Source organism: Callospermophilus lateralis, chromosome 5, assembly GCF_048772815.1.
Source record: "Callospermophilus lateralis isolate mCalLat2 chromosome 5, mCalLat2.hap1, whole genome shotgun sequence".
NCBI lineage: Eukaryota > Metazoa > Chordata > Mammalia > Rodentia > Sciuridae > Callospermophilus > Callospermophilus lateralis.
In genome coordinates this window covers 102,432,924-102,453,505 of record NC_135309.1, presented here as the reverse complement: position 1 = coordinate 102,453,505, position 20,582 = coordinate 102,432,924, and the positions used below count along the sequence as shown (strand labels likewise).

General features: G+C 36.5%; 1 protein-coding gene across 2 annotated transcripts; it reads left to right on the top strand.

Moving 5' to 3' along the window:
• Positions 1 to 269: 269 nt before the first annotated feature.
• Positions 270 to 8,817, top strand: Zcchc9 (zinc finger CCHC-type containing 9). 2 transcript variants are annotated; one of them, XM_076856058.2, is made up of 6 exons: positions 270 to 403; positions 1,790 to 2,199; positions 4,665 to 4,815; positions 5,038 to 5,130; positions 7,105 to 7,173; positions 8,365 to 8,817. In XM_076856058.2, exons 2-6 carry the CDS (start codon positions 1,816 to 1,818, stop codon positions 8,481 to 8,483), a joined length of 816 nt encoding a protein of 271 aa, XP_076712173.1. In that variant the 5' UTR covers positions 270 to 403; positions 1,790 to 1,815; the 3' UTR covers positions 8,484 to 8,817. The 2 variants fall into 2 exon arrangements, with proteins under 2 accessions (XP_076712173.1, XP_076712174.1); XM_076856059.2 differs by lacking the exon at positions 270 to 403 and adding an exon at positions 448 to 775.
• The last annotated feature ends 11,765 nt before the right edge of the window (positions 8,818 to 20,582 follow it).

Here is a 20,582-nt window from a genome sequence, read left to right as displayed (position 1 = left end):
CCGCCCACTCCCAATTTTGCTAGATGTTAGTTGTTTTTCGAAGTCCAGTTAAAGCCACCTTCTCAGGGAACTTTTGGGTATCTCCTTCCCCACTCCAGTGTTTCTCCCATTAAGTTGTAAATTCACAGACAACACAGATATGCACTCTTCATATCTGGGTCATAGGCGTCCAGAGCAGCACCCTTCACACACCAGGAAATCCACAATCTTATTCTCATTTACGCGCTCAGAAGAACCTGAAAAGCCCAAAACGCCGCCTCTCCCTACAGACCGGAGATGGCTCACCGGAAGTGACGCTCTATCAAGACCTACGCGTTCCGGTCTCGATATCCCAGCTGCCATAGGGGGGGGGGGCGGGCTTCTCTGGCTTGCTAACTCGGCTGCTCTGGAGGATTCACGCGAGGTAAGAAAGTGCGCGTGGCATACTGGGAATGAGATTCCCCGGGTCCCTGGATGTCGTAGGGAACCTCCTGTTGATTTCCCCGGACCTGGCCAGACCTATATGGAAACGCGGGAGGGCGGAGGAACTGGCTGCTGGATCCCTGAGAGTCCCCTGCTACCAGTGGGGCGGAACCGCAGAGATGTGTGGCCTGCCAGGGCGCCGGCCCAGGGATCGGCCTCAGCTGTTGGGGCGCTGGCCGCCGTGGACCCCTCCAGGCCGGGCTCTCCCACTTCAGCCCCTGATACCCAGAGCGCCTCCTTCCCATGTACTCAGGGAACAGCTCCAGCCGCTCTTGCCAGGCGCAGAATCTTCGGCAGGAGCGCGTGTAAAGTGGTGTGTAGCGTTGCCCACCAGTTCTCCCCGCCGGCCCCTCGGCTCCTGTTGGTGGCCTGTTTGAGACTAGGGAGGGAGGCCCTCACGCTGATTGGCACACAGGATGCTGCCCTAAAAGGGCTTACCTAGTAGATGATCTGATCTTTCATTGATGGTAGCTGATGTTCTCATTCACCGCAGAGAAAAAACTTTTCCAAATTGTTACTTAGTATGTAAAGTAACCGAAACATTGTTCCGTTTTATGTTGGAACCAAATAATTCGTTGTAGAAGATAACATGTCTTTTAAAATGTGTTTGCATCAAAATGAAATCTGTTTCTGAATATTAGAGTATATTTTGGGGCACAATACCAAGATATACTTTTTAGTATTAAATATATTGTATGTTTTCAATCATAATTGAAAGGAACTAATTGAAGATTATTTAAAACTTCTGGGCTGCAAGCTGCAGATACTCAAATTATTAAGAGAGGAAGACTCCATATCACCATGTGACTATAAACACTTTAGTATACCAGTTTTATTTATAACTCTGCCAAGAAGGGTTATAAAGATAAATCACATTAAAGGACAAGATTTCTGGATTCTTCTTAATCTGCTAGTCCAACTGTTGTGTTGGAAGACTAAGCAAGAAGATTGTGAGAAAGTAGCACTGGGAGTTAGAAAAATAAACATCCAGGATTTGGGAGGAATAACTTTGTTCATTCACTGTATTACTGTGTGGTTTATAACTTATGAAATAATTTCTTAGCAAGTTTTTTTCCAGTTTTAAGCAAGTATATATGCTTTTTATTTCAACCAGTATGGTGGCTTCACTGGCAAGTGCCAGATTTATATTAGAAGCATATCTACACAACATATAGAATTAAATATATGTAAATATCTAAATGCAATTAAAAGTATTTTAATAATTAAAAGTTTAACATATGAGCATATTTGATACAATGATATACCATCTCTTGTTAGTTGTTGTTTTTTTTTAAATTGATGACTAACCAGACATGCTTATCTTAAGGACTGATAAGGTACCTCTGATGCAACATGACCAGGTGGGCACGAGTTACTACTACACATAATAAGAGACCCTTGCCTGCAACATCATGGGAGGACATGAAGAAGGGGTCCTCTGAGGGAACAAGCCAAAATCTACCAAATCGTAAACAACCTGAAGCCAATAGACTGTCCCTTAAAAATGTTGCACCACAAGCAAAACATAAAAAGAACAAAAAGAAGAAAGAGTACTTAAATGAAGATGTGAATGGATTCATGGAATACCTAAAACAGAACTCACAGATGGTTCACAATGGGGAGATGATAGCAATGGACAGCCAGGAAGTAAGGGAAGAAATTGCAGTTGCTTTAAAGAAAGACAGTCGTCGGGAAGGAAGACGATTAAAAAGACAAGCAGCAAAGAAAAATGCAATGGTGAGATAATCACTTCTTCCATGTTATTTACTTTATATAGTTAGAAATTGTCATTCATATACTCACACATACACATATCTTAGAAGGGTCTAATTATTTTTGTCCTAAATTTATAAAGCATCTTTTTTAAGGTCTTGTACTTCAGCACATATATGCTAGGCACTCGATACATTGCTTAGTCATCACAGCACTACAAAGATGATGGTAATATCCCCATTTTATAGGTACAAAACACTGACTTGTAGGCAGGCTAAATAACTTGCTGTAAGCCAATTAACCAATATCAGGTGAAATTCAATCCCAGACTTTAAAACTAATGTTCTTTACCCTGTCTTCCAATTGCCCTTTTTCAAATCGATATTTAAAAAATGAAGATTAGGTACCACAGGTTAAATGTGTGTAGTTCCCATTACTTGGAAAGGATGGATGTTCTTTTATCTTTATCCATAAAAATTCAAGACACAAGAAAAAGAGATCTAGCATGAATCACACTAGTAGTAACAGCAGTTAAAACTCCTTGAGATTTTCTAGTAATTGCTCCCTCTTTCAGCCATACTACATTCTGAATAATGCTGGGGGCAGCAGGTTTATTTCTGCAGTGCCTAGTCCTAGATTTTAAACTATGTCAAACACAGGAAATGAAATACTTAATATAATTTTTTTCCATTCTCTAAGTGAATTTCCCATCTTCTACCAGGATGCTAAAAAAGAATCAGGACATGTTGCCAGTTATTACACTTTGATTTTTTTCCTTAGAATTGTGAAATGGAGAGCACTGTTTATACCAGTACAGACTGTATATTATATTTAAAATTGACTATTTAGGGATCATACTGGTAAAGTATCCCTTATGGATAAATTTGGATAGAAAATAATCATTTTTATTTGGATTAGGATAAAGTTTTGTTTCACCTGTAAAATCAGGTATTTAAAAATATCGTTAAGCCAAGAAAGTTAATCTAACTTGAAGATAATTTAATCAACATAGGCTGTATGGTGGATTGCAGACCATTTGAAGATATTAACTGTTATACCTCTTAAGAAAAGCTTTATGCTTGTAATTAAGGACTAATGGTGTTGTTTTTCACAAAAGGAGTGCTTAATAAATAGTATATGGCTTGTTTTAACCTACTGTCAATTCATTTTCTTGCTGTTTTTAAAATTCCTCATACTGTGTATCAGTTCTTAAAGGCTAATAAATTGATTAAAATACAAAGATTTATCAATCAAATCTCTATAAGCTAATCTACATTAAACCAAGAGACCAAGAATTTTCATTGTGGTTATCCAATTTTTAGCAGTAACTTTTCCTTCAGTGGTAGAATAAATATAGTCTATTCATTTAGATCAGTTAATTTTAAGTGTAAAAGTTATTGTAGACTTTAAAGGGACTCATTCTTCTCCAATGTTATTAAACAGGAAAAAAAAAAAAAAAGAAAGGACAGAGGTACAAAATGTGTTTTATTTTGCTTGTTGAATTTGCCTTTTTTAAAGAAAACCTGTGCTTATTAAACAACAAAAAAAAAGTTAAATGACTATTTGTTACCTAAAAAATACTAGTACATTTTTCCAGCTTAAATAAAATAATTCAGATATCTTTCGATTCTGATTATAATTGATGTTCTGTTTCATTTTGGGAGAAAAATATGTACCACATTGCTGAGTAGTATGTAAAGATCTGTATATTGTTTAGGTTTTGTGTAAGAGCCAGATAATTATAATTATCCCTTTACAATATATGGTGCATATCTTCTAAAAATGGAACTCTATTTCTGAATGTTAAGGTTTATAGAAAGTACAAAAACAATAAAGATTCCAGGTGCAATGGCACACACCTGTAATCCCAGTGATTCAGGAGGCAGGAGGATCACAAGTTCAAAGCCAGCCTTAAAGCAACTTAGTGAGAACCTGTCTCACAATAAAAAATAAAAAGGGCGGGGAAGTGGCTCAGTGGTAAAGTGCCCCTGAGTTCAGTTCCTGGTACCAAAAAAAGAGGATATAATTTTTGCTACAAAATATATTATGTGATATGAATTATGCTTTAATAGGAAACATTTGAACCAAATTCATTCAATTATGTGAACCCTAAAAGTGTAAATATTAATTTGAGTGCTAATTTTATAGCCATTAAAAAGCTTCATTTTTCTGGGGCAGACATTTCCTATTAATAAAATGAATAGTCCATATTTATTCAATTCATTTACACAGTTGCCTGTTTAAAGCCATATATAACATTGTTTCTGAGATTAATGGATTTGGAGATTGAAAATCTTCAAAAGCATTGAAACCCTCTGATGGAAATGACATCTCTAGTCAGGAATGTGAGAAACACTTGTTATTCTACAAATAATGTATTTTTTTTTCCTTAAAAAAGCTAAATAGCTTTAAAATGAGAAATGTTTTAAAGATGTTATTGATAACAAGTGTAGTTTTGTAATGTGGAAACTCACTTTTTGTTTTCCTAGGTATGTTTCCACTGTAGAAAACCTGGCCATGGAGTTGCAGATTGCCCAGCTGCCCTTGAAAATCAAGATATGGGCACTGGAATATGTTATCGATGTGGGTCCACAGAGCACGAAATAACCAAGTGCAAAGCTAAAGTAGACCCAGCTCTTGGTATGTTCTCTTTTACTTTCTTGGGTTTTGGGGTTAGGGGGAGTGACCAATAAGTAGCCAACTGAGTTTTTTGTTGTTGATAGAATTTGTTATAAGTATGCCACTTAATATTTTGAATCATAAAATTTCAAGTTATGTAGAAAGAAATTATTTTAAAGTAATGTGAATTATATAATTTGCTGTATACAGAATCAACTTAATACAAACTGGTGATTCTTACAGGTGAATTTCCTTTTGCAAAATGTTTTGTTTGTGGGGAAATGGGGCATCTGTCCCGTTCATGTCCTGATAATCCCAAAGGACTCTATGCTGATGGTGAGTACTATTACCCTCATACGTCAAACTATCAAACATGACAAATCATCACGCAGAGTTGTCATTTCATTTATTTACACCCTTAATCAGTTCGTGCATACATTTTTGAAGAAATAGTAAAATCTCAAGAATTTCACAATTTTTTTTTTATCAAGTGCTTTTAATGTACTGGAATTTTTGTACAATATGTCTTGATATATTAATAAGTCAGAAAAAAACTAAGGTGTATTTTTCAAACATTTTTTGTGAGAGTGTGTTATACATTTGTACTTTTAAACATAACAAAAGCAGAGGGATTACATATCAAAACTAAAAGATTTTTAAAATAATGTTATGTATTTAATCTCAGCCTAGTATCTCATTTTGGTAGAAAGGATGGTATACACTACTCAGTTTTATTTCTGAATTTTTTCCTTATCTGGCATGGGATCATGTAACTTAATTTAAGCTCAGCTAATGTCTTAAGATCCTACAATGAAGCCTGTGATGTCTAAAACATTAGGAGGAGATTGTTAATTGTTCATGTTTTAGCTGGCACCATCAGGGTATAGACACCTCTTGTGTCTTGTGCTGAGAAGTCCAGTGCCAAAGCATAGCTTTTGGAGTCAGTCAAACCTGGGTTATAACCTTACTCACGAGCTACAAAACTTTGATCAACTTACTTCTTTCATCTCAGTTTCCTCACCTATAAAATGTATATGAGAAAACTATATTTCATATTTTATTGATTCCAAGACACGCATTTTTTTTTAACCATCTCAAATGTAAATCAGAATAGATCTTATCTTTATTGGGTCTCACATAATTGACTTTTTTTTTCTGGGGGATATGTGAAATAATGATACATCAGTATTATCTTAGATTTAGTAAAGTATGGCATTTACCTTTTATGAGGATTAAACTATTATTTTCAAGTGCCTCTTCTGTTTCACTGTGTCATATAAAATGATAAAGAGGCTTAAAAAAGAAAGGCAAGACAAAAGGCAAGTAAATAACATAAACTTGAAATTTCAGCCAGATTTGTATTCTATTTCTAAGTGGCTTAATATTATAAGCATGATTATAGTAATGCCTGAACACTAAGCAATAGTGTTCTACTGTTAAGTGAAAGATTCATTTAGAAACCATGTGTGTTGTAATTCACAATCTTGAAATGTCTCTTAAAATAAACAGATGGGCATTTTTATTAGGGTTAAGAGGCCTGTCTATGGAAGGTACTAAAACAAAAGTTAATTTTATCCCTTTCCTAACTGCTTAATCCTCTCTGACCTGTAGACTAGAACAGTAGTGATTCCTAACCTTTGTTTTCTTGTTTGTTTGTTTGTTTGTTTGTTTTGCGGGGGGGGGGATCATTGACCATTTGGGAATCCAATAAAAATTATGGACATCCTCCTCAGAAAAATGCATCTGCACACAACTTTTGTTACAAATCCAAGACTCCACAGACCTTTGATTGTCTCACTATGATCAAGATCCAAGTTTCTGTGCCATGGTTTTTTTTTTTGTTTTTTTTTTAAGAGAGAGTGAGAGAGGAGAGAGAGAATTTTTAATATTTATTTTTTAGTTTTTGGCGGACACAACATCTTTGTTTGTATGTGGTGCTGAGGATCGAACCTGGGCCGCACGCATGCCAGGCGAGCGCGCTACCGCTTGAGCCACATCCCCAGCCCTGTGCCATGGTTCTTAGACAAAACCCTTCCACCATCTCTCTCTTCTCTACTTGTACCCAGAAGGCCAAGTTCAAGAGATAGTGGTTAGATAAAACAGCCCAGAGTACTGTTTTTACTCTGGAAAGTTAAGAGGAGTGGAGAATGAATTATTACTAGGCATGGTTTTACCTACATAGGTTTCTGGCTCCAGCTACTTTTACAGCTGACAAGGATGTGAAGATTAAATAAAATATGAAACTGCTTTGAGATATTGAAAGCCCTGTGTAAGTATGGATAGTATTCAATAACTTTGTTCTTTCAATAGGTGGTGGTTGCAAACTTTGTGGTTCTGTGGAACACTTTAAGAAAGATTGCCCTGAAAGTCAGAATTCAGGTAAGTTCCTGGGCCTCTATTTCATAAGGGTGGTTTTATTACTTCTCTATTTTTGCCGCCTTTTGTTATTAGTAGCTCATAGGAGTTCTACAGATCTTAAGATGACCTGTTTTCCTATTGCTGTTCTCAGAGGACAAACTGACCAATAAGCCTGAGAGGATACTGGTTTATAAAACATCTTACTCATTAATTTTTATATTTGGTAACTGATGAATTTAATTATAATGGAGCCTAAAGTCTCCTTTCACTAAGAGAAAAATCAAAATATGAAAATATTTTTCAACAATAGTAGGACGGGATGCACTCATACATGCTTTGCTTTGTGTGTATCTAAATGATTCAGAGTGATTGCAAAAACTGCCCAAAATATTAAAGATGTGTTAATGACACATCAGCTGGCTAGTTATTTTTTCCCTGATGAAATACTAGCCTGTTCATCACAACTTCATAAATGTTGGCTCTACCTATAGCTGATTTGAGGAGGTGGGGATCATCATTCCCTTAGTTTGCCTGGATTAGAATGATGATGATCTTGTATTAAAGAAAGCAAGGCAGTAGGATAGCCCAGCAGTGCTTCTTGAGGAAAAAAAGCACATTTCTTTTTATTTCAATAAGCCACAGTAGTACACTAGTATATCTGCCTCTTATGTCTTGCCCCTAACATTTAAATGTGAGACCCAAGAGTTCTTGTTTACAGTCTTGTCTAGAATAAGATAGTCTTTACTGTAGTTTAGGAAGTGAGATTGAAATGATGAAGTGGAATATGAATTCTCCCTCCTGGGAGGATTGCCACTTCCCAAATGATAAGACTGACAAGCAGATGTTGTATAATTTCACAGGTGGAATCTTGTGCATTTAAAACCAATGCTTCATAAGTCTTGCTGTTTACAGACTCTTGGAATTCATTGACTCTATAATGATGAACTCTGGGAAAGAATGAAAGAGCTTTCTCATCAGTTTGTGCATTGCAAAGTAGTTGCTGCATTTCCCTAATTGGGATGAGAAATTGCCTGTGTTACTCTGAAATCAAGGGTTATAATCAATTACAGAATTGCTCACTTTCTATGAGTGATGAAGTCTTCTCTCTTTGTGATTATTCACGTCAAAACTAGTTCCTTTGCTAACCCAATATCAATCTAAGTGGATGCATTTGATTAGCCTTTTCCTTATATACTGACTTTTCTTTTACAGATCGAATGGTCACAGTTGGTCGCTGGGCAAAAGGGATGAGTGCAGACTATGAAGAAATTTTGGATGTGCCAAAACCAAAGAAACCCAAAACAAAAATACCTAAAGTTGTCAATTTTTAATAACGTTCAGTACCATATTAATTATTATCACATTGTTACTTTCCGAACTGGGCGTGCTTTACAAGTTAGGCTTCCTTAGCCCCAAGAACATTTACTTCATTCTGTCCATCAATGAGTACTTCTACCGCTGTTTGGAGAAAGTCACTGAAGAAAAGCACAAGATGATTAAATTGGATTCTCTGAAAGAACTTATTTTTAAAGGAGAAAACTTAGACAAAACTAAGTTATATAGTTGATTTTATATGTATGTATGTGTATGTATAATATATATATATATATAAAACAAAAGCATACTGCTTTGCATTTGTGAATGAATTTTTGGTCATATTGTTTTCTTGGTGTAAAATATCAATTTATTATTATACTAGAAATTTATAAATTGCCATAAAGTCTGTATTTTTTAAATATTGAATAAAAATGCACTTGCTGTTCCCTGAATATCTGATTCTGTATTGAACTAGTCATTGTTCATTAATATCCATATAACAATCCCTTTGAAATTAAAATCTTTTATGAATCCTGGATGGGGATAAGCAGGGATTTGGTTTTTGTTTCAGTTTTGACATAGTTAAGGATTATTAATGTTGGGGCCAGGGTTGTGACTCAGTGGTAGAGCACTTGCCTAGCATGCATTAGGCTCTGGGTTCGATCCCAGCAACACATAAACAAATAAAATAAAGGGATTGTGTCCATCTACAGCTAAAAGAATTTTTTAAAAAAAAATTATTAATGTTAAAGTTGAGAGGTACCTCAGCATAACAGAAACTCTTTTTTGCCTTTGATTTTCAAGAAAAAAATTCTCACCCAAATTTAATGTGCAGAATTTAACCACAATGATGGCACATAACAGATTGTATATCAAACTTAATAGCATTTTGTTTCTCTTGTTTTAGATGAGTCAGGGCGAGATGAAAGTATCACCATAATAGAGTTAGAACACTAATCAGAGACCCATTAGCTTCTTTGTCTGATTTGATGAATACATGCATACTTAATACATATATTTCACAAGGCTTGACGCTACCATTGTACTGTATAATGGAATGACTCTGGTGGTTTGTGTGTTTCATTTGAAATTTTACCTGATTGAATCCATTTGTAACTAAAGGAAACAGCTGTGATTAGTTACTGATGCCTCAAAAGCAAAATATTTACCAAATAAAAAAGAAACACTTCTCTCTGTTTTCATGTCTGCACAACTCAACTGTTCCAATCTTAATAGGAGCTGTGCTTTTATTTTCTATGTGAGAAGAAAACATGATGACAAAATACTGCTCTGCATCCTGGAGCCAAAGAAAATGAGTGCCATTCAAAAGGAATTACACAGGCAGAGAAGGACAGTAAGACTGCCTTAATCATTCAGTCTGAATATACCCAAACATTTCACCATCCTGTCTGGAACTGAAGACTGCAAGGAGGCTTCACTCCAGCTGCAAGTGGAGTGTGTACTTTTTGGACAGTATTCAGTATATGGTGCCCATTTTGTCTTTCTTGGATCACTTTGTTTATATTGTAATGATCTATAAATGAGAAAGTGAGAGCATTAGAAATAAATTGCAGGTGATGAATATAACTTTAAGTACAGAACCGGAAATGAATGCACCAGAGGTAGAAATTCAGGGAAATCCTGAGTGTGTTTCTTGAAAGGAATTATAGATGTTGGGTGTTTTCTTTGCTTAGTACCGAAAAGAAAGGCTGACATTTAATTTGTTCATTTGTTATATACTTCCCAAGCACCTGCTATGTTTCTGGAATTCTTTAAGGCACTGAGATTGTGATTGTCACTAAGGCAAATGTCCATAGGCATTCAGGAGATGAGGCTGAAGAATGGAATGGAGACTTTGGGAAAACAACAGAAAGGGATATTTGATTGTATTTTAAAAATATTTTGTTGAATCTCCTAAGACTTGACAGTAGTCTTCCTTCAGACCTTTGTAAATGTCATCTCTTCTTACAAGCTTTTTTATGATGGACTCCTAAATCTATAGTAGCCCTATGATATTCCAGGTTTCAGTTCCATTTTCTTGCCTGCCTGCTGGGCATTCCTACTAGGATGCTCCACTGACACCCCTAATAATATAGTCAAGTAAAGACAAGTCCTGACAAGGCTTTTTTAGGGGACTGCCAGACCAGACACACAGTATTCGTTTTCTTGGAGGCTCCAATTCATTTTGCCCTGTCCAGTCGCTCCTCATCAGCTGCTGTGATAGTGAGGCTGCAATGAGGGCAAGTTAAAACTCATGTTTTTACTGAAATTCAGACACTTTCATAAATAAATATTATTGCAAGCCTTTTGTTAACTTCCAGAGTTCTGAAAAAGATGTATTTTAACAATGTTTGCTAGTGTTCCCATTGCTTTCATGTAGACTTTCAGAGGTCTTTCATCAGTCTGAAAGTGCTCTGCCTGCTGGAAAGCTATTGTTGTTTTTTTTAAATAACTGCTTTATTGAAATAGAATTTACTTGTCATACAATTGATTATTTAAAGTGTATGATTCAATGGTTTTTAGTATATTCCCAGAGCTTTGCAACTATAACCACAATGAGTATTTTCATCACTTCCAAAAGAAACCTCACACCCATTAGCAGTCACTCATCATTTCTACCCCACAAAGACCCCACCCGCCCCACCCATAGGCAACCACGAATCTACTTTCCTTCCCCATAAGGGGAAGTTTTAAGCAAGGAAGGGACATGTCCTGACAAATGTTCAAAATCTCATTCTGGTTCCTAGATAGAGGAAAGCTGTAGGAGCACAGGAGGGCACACAGTGAAGTTGTGTCTCTCGCAGTGAGGGATGATAGTGTCTTGAATTATGGGGTGAAAGTGAAGATAGATGAGGAGAAATAGAAGTTAATTTTGTTTCTGGCAGGAGTGAAGGCCCTCATATCAGTCTTGCCCCTGAAAATTACCCCCAAAATGTAGAATAAAGTTAATTTTTAAAGACTCCTTTAAAATATCAGTAAGTTTACAAAGAAGGGCAGAATCTGTAGAGGTCAAATACTAAGTGAATTCAAGAGTTCTAGAAGATAAGCCAGAATGTCTGCTGAACCCTAAAAACCTTGAGTTGAGCTGTCTGGCAACAAAAATTGCATACAAAATACGAACTTTATTTTTGTACTGGGGATTGAACCCAGTGACTTTACCATGGAGCAACATTCTCAGTCCTTCTTTGTTTTTTATTTTGAGACAGGATCTCACTGTGTTGCCCAGGCTTGGTGGGAACCTGCCATTTTCTGTCTCAGTCCCAGAAGTAGCATGGAGGTCAATATAAAGCTATTAACAAAAACTGAGGATATCATAAGGTCTTATAAACTTAACTGAACAGAAAAGAGAAAACTTTTTTAATGTGTAAAAATTTTCCAGAATTTTTGCAGATTTTTTTTTGCCTAGATATCCTTCAATAGATGAATGGATTAAAAATGTGGCATATATATACAAATGAAATATTACTCAGCAATAAAAGAAAATTAAATCATGGCATTTGTAGGTAAATAGATGGAATTAGAGAACATAATGCTAAGTGAAGTTAGCCAATCCCAAAAACCAAATGCCTCATGTTTTCTCTGATATAAGGAGGCTGACTCATAGTGGAGTAGGGAGGGGGAGCATGGGAGGAATAGACGAACTCTAGATAGGGCAGAGTTGTAGGGGAAGGGAGGGGACATGGGGTTAGAAATTATGGTGGAATGTGATGGACATTATTATCCAAAGTACATGTATGAAAACACTAATTGGTGTGAATATACTATGTATACAACCAGAGATATGAAACATTGTGCTTTATATGTGTAATAAGAATTGTAATGTGGGGCTGGGATTGTGGCTCAGCGGTAGAGCGCTCGCCTAGCACAGGCGGGACTCAGGTTTGATCCTCAGCACCACATACAAACAAAGGCATTGTGTTGTGTCCATCTACACCTAAAAAAAAAAAAAAAAATTGTAATGCATTCCATTGTCATATGTAAATTTTTAAAAATTAAAAAAATTAAAAAGACATGGGCAACTAGGTATTATAGAAATAAAGAAAAGATTTTAAAGCATTAGAGATAAAATATATTCCTTGTGGATTGGACTTGTGGTAGAGTGCTTGCACAGCACACATGAGGCATTGGATTCCATCCTCAGCATGGCATAAAAATGAAATAAAAATATTGTGTCCACCTAAAACTAAAATTATATATATATTTTAAATATATATAATTAAAAAGAAAGATTTGATGTCCCACTATAACAATAATGGAAACCAGAAGACAACATGTAATATCTGCACTGTACTTTTTTTTTTTTAACAATGAAGAAAAAAATGAAGTCATTGGAAGGTAAATAAAATAGGATTACCATCAATAGTTCCTTACTAAATAAAATTCTTAATGTTGTTCTTTGGGTAGAAGTGAAGTCACAGACTATGTAAGATCTAAGAGACAAAAAAAGAATGTTAAGAAAATATATTGGCATATTCACAGATATTCTGAAATAAATATTGATGAAAAAATAAAGATAATAATGTGTAACTTGTAGATAACAATAGTGTATAAACTGGGAAAATATCTGAATTAAAATATTTTAAAAATCTCCTTATTATTTTTGTCCAGAGAAAGGATTTCAAACTTTTAAACTTAGATGGGACTCAGTGGCGCACACCTGTAATTCCAGCTGCTCTGAGAAGCTGCCTCCTGAGGAGGATGGCAAGTTCAAAGCCAGGTTCAGCAACAGTGAGGCACTAAGCAACTCAGTGAGACCCTGTCTCTAAATAAAAAATACAATCCCAGTGGGATTGAGTGCTCCTGAGTTCAATTCCCAGTATCCCCCCACCCCCAAAAAAAGCTTTTAAAAATCTTTCATGGACAGTTTCAGACAGGACCAAATAAAGTCAAAACTTCCATCGCCTGACATAAAGGAGGAGTGAACACCTATTTGGCCAAGAGTACAGAAAGTGGTCCCCAATTCTCCTGGTAAACATCAAACAGTAATAAATTTGGAGACAATGTTGTCTCCTTTGTCGTTCTCTGCCTGGAGATGGCCCACTCTTTAGAGGGTGCTTTCTGCCTAAGCCTCACTTTGCTTTGACTTTACTTTCACTTAATAATAAAGTTCTTGAATGGCAAAAACAAACAATAAAAACTTTTGTCATCGAGATGGCAAAGATGGGAAGGCGAGTTTATTCACTCAAAGAAAATGTATTGAATACCTAGTATGTACCAGGCAAAGTACTGATACTGGGGATACAGCAATAATCAAAGCAGAGAGAAATCATGGCTCCCAGGGAATTTACACTAATAGGGGATGACAGATAAGGCAGATAAAATGTATATGGGAGATAATGGTAAGTACTTACAAGAAAGAGAGGGTAGAATGGGGGTTCTTATGGAGAGGGGGTTTTGATTATAACAGGGGGCTTAGGAAAGGTCCCTTTTAGAAGTTGATAGTTGAGCAAAGATCAGAAAGGGGTAAGGTGATAAAGCCTTGGCTTTCCTGCGTCGAGGGAACAGATAACTGCAATTTTTCTGAGGGAGAGCATGCCTGGTACAGTCCAAATCCAGCAAAGAGGTTAGAGTGTGAGTTAGGGATCTCAGCTGGGTTTACTTAGACAGCTCTGGCAATCTCAGTTAAGCTTGTCTGCCTCTGTGGTTTTGTTTGGGATTGTCTGATCTAACCTGGGCTCAGATGAATCAATTCCATTCTACATAGGTCTGTGTATTTTCTGTCTCTTTCTCTCTTCCTTTTCCATCAGGTTAACCCTGGTGTGTGTGTGTGTGTGTGTGTGTGTGTGTGTGTGTGTGTGTGTGTATTAATGATAGTGGTAGAGATACAAGACGACAAGACCATTTGCAAAAACACTTTTCAAGCCTTTGGTTGCATCTTGTCTGCTGATATCCTATTGATAAATGACATGGTCAAGATCAGAGTTGAGAGGTTAGAAAAGTGCACTTCATTCATGGAAGCAGAAATGGCAATGAGAGAATATTACTGAATAATCTCTTGTCCCATGCAGACCCTTATAGATCACAAGTGACACTTTGGCTTTTCCTCTGTGATATACAAAATTGTTCATGGATTTTGAGGAGAGATGATCAGTCTGACATGATCAGCCTGCTGGGCTAAGAGTAGAGTGAAGGGAGAAGCAAAAACAGAAACAGGAAGATGGGTGATAATCCGGAAGAGAAGATGGTATTTTGAACTAGTAATCAGGTTCTGATTAAACTTTTAATACAGAGCTGATAGAATTTTCTGAACAAAAGGGAATTTGTGGAGGAAAAGGTGGCAGCATTAAGTGGTTTGTTTTGTAAATGTTGACTTTGAGGTGGCTATTAGTGGAAATATCAAGCCAGTTGTTAGATAGATAGATAGGCATAAAGTTCAATAGAGGTTAAGACAGGTGATATACTAGGGGAGTTTTTTCAAAATTCATTTATTTATTCTAATTAGATATGTATGACAGCTGTATGCATTTTGATTCATTGTACACAATTACAGTGCAACTTTTCATTTCTCTGGTTGTACACAATGTAGTGTCTCACCATGTACCTAGGGTAATGATGTCCATCTCATTCCACCATCTTTCCTGCCCCCATGCTCCCTTCTCCTTCCCTCCCCCACCCTTGCCCAGTCACAGTTCTATGGGAGTTATTAGCAAGCAGATTATTCTTTAAAACCCAGAGTCTTGCCACAGTGTGGAGACAGAGGGAAGGAGGCCAAGAACACAGCCCTAGGGTAACCTAATATTGGGAAGTCTGAAGCTTTTAAGTGTGGCTAGTGAATAGGGGGAAATCTAAAAATGTGATATCACAGAAGCCAAGAAGAGAAAAATTACAGAAAGGAGGAATTAGTTAACTTCATTGAAAGCTGCACAGAGATTAAATAAATTAAGAACAGCTTCAATAGATTTGGCAATAAGTAGGACCCAGGTGAACCTGATGAGAGAAGTCTTTGTGCAGTAGCAGAGGTAGAAGTATGATTGGGTGAACAAAATAAGGATAAGAAGACCACATCTATAGATAAGTGAGGCAGAGGTGGCATGGGATTTAGGAAATGGGATCAAACTGCTGCCTTGTTTTATTTTAAGAGATATTAATGGTAATGGAAAGAATTGAGTAGGTTAAGGAACTCCTGATGCAGAGAAAAAAGGGAGCCAAAGTAGGGAAGCTCTGGAGAAGGTTAGAGAAATTGTTGTTTGCTAGGAGTAGAGATACTTCATCCATTCTAATAGGAGAGCAAGCAGAAATGTGGAAGGTGCATTTGTGGCAATATAAGATGATCCTGCCTGATGGTTTGAACCTTCTTAATGAAGCATTTTCTAAAGTTTATGATCTTCTAGTAAAACAGACATGAGAAGATTGAGGGAAGAGAGGCAGAGTAAAATAGGAAACATGCAGGAAAATACAGTAGCATTCAGACTCCTTGAATGGCTTTTCGAAATTTGTGGTCAGAAATGTAAAGTGTTGCCAGGTGCGGTTGCACATGCCTGTAATTCTAGTGGCTTGGGAGGCTTAGGCAGGAGGATCTTGAGTTCAAAGCCAGCCTCAGCAACAGCAAGGACCTCAGTGAGACTCTGACTCTAAATAAATTCAAAAAAGGGCTGGGGATGTGGCTGAGTCCCTTGGGTTCAATCCCCAGTACCCACCCTAACAACAACAACAACAACAACAACAAAAAAAAAAACAAACAGATGAGGTAGAGAGGGAAGATGGGAGGGGAGAGGAGGGGGGATAGTAGGGGATAGGAAAGACAGCAGAATACAACAGTCACTAATATGGCATTATGTAAACATTGTGAATGTGTAACTGATGTGATTCTGCAATTTGTATTTGGGGTAAAAATGGAAATGCATAACTCACTTGAATCAAATGTATGAAAGGTGAAAAAAATAAAAATAATAAAAAAATGTTTTATATCACAAAATAAAATAAAATAAAATAAATTATCCCTTGGGGGAAAAAAAGAAAAGAAAAGAAAAAAGAAAAGAAAAAAGAAAGAAAAGAAACAAATAAAAAAGAAATGTAAAGTGTTACCAGCCTACAGGTTTCAACTGAGAGGACATGGTGGTGTTGGGATGAATTTTTAAGTGATATAAGTACCCATGTCTCCTCTACTCACAAATGTTTCTGAAAAGGTCACCAAATGGAAAGTGAAAGAAGCAGATGTGTAATTTTTTATATGGTACTTCATACTTGCAGGTATAAAATGAGAAATTCATTTTTAATCTAAAATGTCTTTGACTTGTGAATCTGGAAACAGGTTGCTGTCAAGAATTGTGAAGGGTCTGAGTTTCTAAATAATCTAATAAGTTAGCCTGTTTAGTGGATGTGAGCAGAAGACACAAGACTCTCTGTTCAGAGACCAAAGAGCATATTACTCATGACACAGTAAGCAGTATAAGTATCAGCAAGTCTTTATTACTTTCTTTCCTCCACAAGACCTATAAGGGTGTCAAAATGGGTCACGGTGAATATTACAGTTATAGTGGGTTTGTGTGGACTCAGGTCTTAGAATTTTTTGAGCAAGAAGTAAGCACTCTAGCTAGTAGCCAACCAGCCTGTCCCTCCCCTTGCCTCTCCCAGAGAGCAGTACACTGAAGCCCTACTGTGGTCACCTTGACCTACTTTTCAGAATCAGGAAACAGATGAGTCTTACAGTCTTTCATATCAAGCAAGAATGTGCAAGACCACTCAGGGCCCATGGTGAGCTACCTGTCTCAAGAGTTACATTGTTTTCAATTGGAAAAAGTAAATCAGGAGCAAACTTAGTAGTTCTTATTTTCACAATCTATCCTAACCACAAAACTTGCTCCTTTACACATACTTTTATAGCATTTGTTTACCCTTGTAACTACGCTGGTAAAAATTTCTGGGGTCATTTCTGAAATACATAATGATAAATATGAACAAAACCATTGTATAGTATGTATAAAGTATTCTGGCTTATTTCAGTCTTTATTAAAATTATTCATCATTTTGCACATTTTTTTCTGGATGTTTTTCTATAGCAAAAGTGACAGAAAAAGTGGATGCAGATAGCAACTCAGTTACAAAAAAAAAAAAAAAAAACAGGAAGAATTACTAGGAACGAGCTCTTCTCTTAATCAAAAAGCTTTCAGTCCTGCTAGAAGTATGTGGAAACCCTTACCATAAAAAAAGGGCATGACATCCTGAGTGTTGCTTAAAGGTGCTTTGGCACACCTAAGGAAAAAATAAGTGTAACTCCATTTCTCTGCTTCTTCTGTCCTTATTCTCCAGAGGACAGATGTTTGATGAACCAGCTTTCTTTGGAGCAATACTTTTGCTTGAATTCTGGGCACCAAAGGAATAAATGGAGGTGAGGTCTCTAATTCCACAGTCCCTAATTACCATTACTTATTACACTCTTATTTCAGTCTCACCAGCTTCTCTGTTTTTCCTAGAATGTGCCAGAAACACTGCTCTGGTTTGAACCTTCTTAATGAAGGTCTTAATAAAGACCCAAAGATTGGGTCTCTGCTAGATCTTTGGTAGGATACATGCTTCATTAGGAGTTCTTCATGGCTCATTCCCTCTCTGTCTTCAGGTTTTTGCTCAAACGATCTTCAAATTAAGCTTTCTCAACCACTCTATATAAAATAGCAACAACCACTTCTAATTCCTCCTAGTACTCATCTTCTTTAATGGCTTTATTTTTCCATAAAACACACCTTCTGATATCCCACATGACTTATTTGTTTTTGTTTTTGTTTTTAAAATATTATCAGCATATTCCTGTTCCTTGTTGAACCTGTAGTGCCAAAAAGTGTCTAGAACAAAGCAAATTCTTCTTGCTAATATTTATTGAATGCATGAAAGAGTCATAAGATCTATTCTGATTAAAACAGGAAAATGTAGGGCTACAGAAGTTCACAACTGGAGTGCCTAACTGTGGCATTATTTTGGACAACATATTTCATATTTTTGGTGTGCCCCAAGTAGAAACTGATGCATTGCTATCTTTTAGCCAACTATGCCCTTTCAAAGTTTCTAAGGAAAAGTGATCTTTAAAATGAGCACTTTAATTTGGGCTATGCCGAATGATCCAAGAAAGAGCTAGGTGTTTGTTCTGAGTCATAAAAGTGAAATCTTTGAGGAAGGTTAGAGGGAATTGTGTGATATGAGGATAGATGAAAATGGAAAAGACCAGGACCTGTCTTCTTTATAAGACTGGAACAAATTAAATGGACCAACAAACACTATTAAAGTATCCTCTATAACGTTCTTTATCTGTATTGTCCAATATGGCAGTAACTAACCATATGTGACCAGTAGTACCTTGGAGAAAATCATGTAGGTACAGAATATGCCAATGTTACACAGCCCCCGGCCCACACTAGATGCAATTTTGCTTTCCATAGTTTCAGTTACCCTCAGTCAAATGCTGTCTAAAAATACTATATAGAAAATTCCATAAATACACTTCATGAGTTTCAAATCATGCACTATTCTGAGTAACCTAATGAAATCTCACATAATCCTGCTCTGTCCTGCCAGGGACATGAATCTGTATCCAGCATATCCATGATGATTTTCTTACCTGCCCTTTAATCAATAGCCCTGCCATGAAACTGCAGTGCCTGTTGACCTTCAAGTAAGAAGGTCCACAGTAGCTTAATGCTCCATCACAATGTCCACCTCATCTCACCTCAGTCTGTCTCATCACAAGGCATCGCATGGTCTCCCAGCATCACAATAGACAGCACAATAAAGCATTTTGAGAGACAGAAAAACCACATTCACTTAACTTTTATTACAATATATTGTTAAATTGTTCTATTTGATCATTAGTTATTGTTTCTAACCTCTTATTGTGTCTAATTTGTCAACTAAGCCTTTTATCACAGGTATGTATATACAGGAACACATAGAACAGGGTTCAGCATTATCAGTGGATTCAGGCATCCACAGGGGTCTTAGAATGTATCTCCCAGGGCTAAGGTGAGACTACCGTAAATGAGAGTAAGCAACATCTTTATGTCTCAACGTGAACTGGCTCAAGTCACTTTACTCCTTCATCCTCACAATATTTCCGTTCAGGAAAAAGTTTTTAAAAAATATAAACTCAAAAGTTGAGGCTAGGAAGACAGCATTTATAAGTATCTTAACTGGAGAAGTCTAAAATTTCAGCATGCAAAATTTTAATGTAATATAACCCCTTTATTACTATTTTTTACCTTTTTTAATATAAAAATATTCTCAAATTTTTTACTTCTGAAGGTAATGAATAATCATCTTCATCTATATATCTACGCTTCATATTATATATAAGTGCTAATTCATAAAATTGCAGCACAGTCCAAAATTCACATATGCAAAATTTTCACATACGTAAAAATCTTTTGACAAATAAAAATACTTTAAGTGTAAAAGTAAGTAAAACTACTTATGACCAGCTACAGACTGTGTGTGTAGACAGGTGGGAGCAGGGGTGGAGCCTTGGCAAACCAACACCAGGATGAGTTCCACCTGGTAAGTCCTCCGAACACTAATGCAGAACTCCTTCAACAACTTTTAAAAGTTGTCGGTTAAAGGAGGCTGACTTGACACATTCTTCTTTGTCTTAAGAGTTAAGACAAATCCTAGAGTGGAATAACGAATGTCAAAGTCTATCCCCTAATAAAGTGCTAATGTAATGATTATGAAAGAAGAGCTCAGTTAATACTCACTTTCTCTGCAATATCACATCTTGCAGGTACTTTGTGTGTGTATATATAGCAATAGATACTAAATTGGCCAGCCACCTTGAATATATGTAAAATGACACTAGTAAAGTAGTTCCTATTACTAAAATTGATTGGATTCCATTATGTTTTAATGCCTTCATAATTTAAAGCTCTAAAACATGTAATACATCTTGTCAGATGCTCCTGACTTGCAGATACCTGCTGAACATGAGATGCCACCACACGTTAAATCAACCTACAGCAGATCAGCATTTTATGTTTTATGAAATTTCAAGCTCATTGTGCCTCTGTAACCTAAACATGTTTATGATGATTTTAACTATATTTGTACCATTATACACAACATGTGACATTGCATCCAGGTAATTTTCCAGTATCTGTGCTGCTAGAAGAGGCAGAGCCACAGATCATCGAGAA

Coding starts and splice junctions, on each gene's coding strand:
- Zcchc9 (XM_076856058.2), top strand. CDS start 1,816: ATGACCAGGTGGGCACGAGTTACTACTACACATAATAAGAGACCCTTG. Junction 5,131..7,104: donor CAAAGGACTCTATGCTGATG/GTGAGTACTATT, acceptor TTCTTTCAATAG/GTGGTGGTTGCAAACTTTGT. Junction 7,174..8,364: donor CCCTGAAAGTCAGAATTCAG/GTAAGTTCCTGG, acceptor TTTCTTTTACAG/ATCGAATGGTCACAGTTGGT.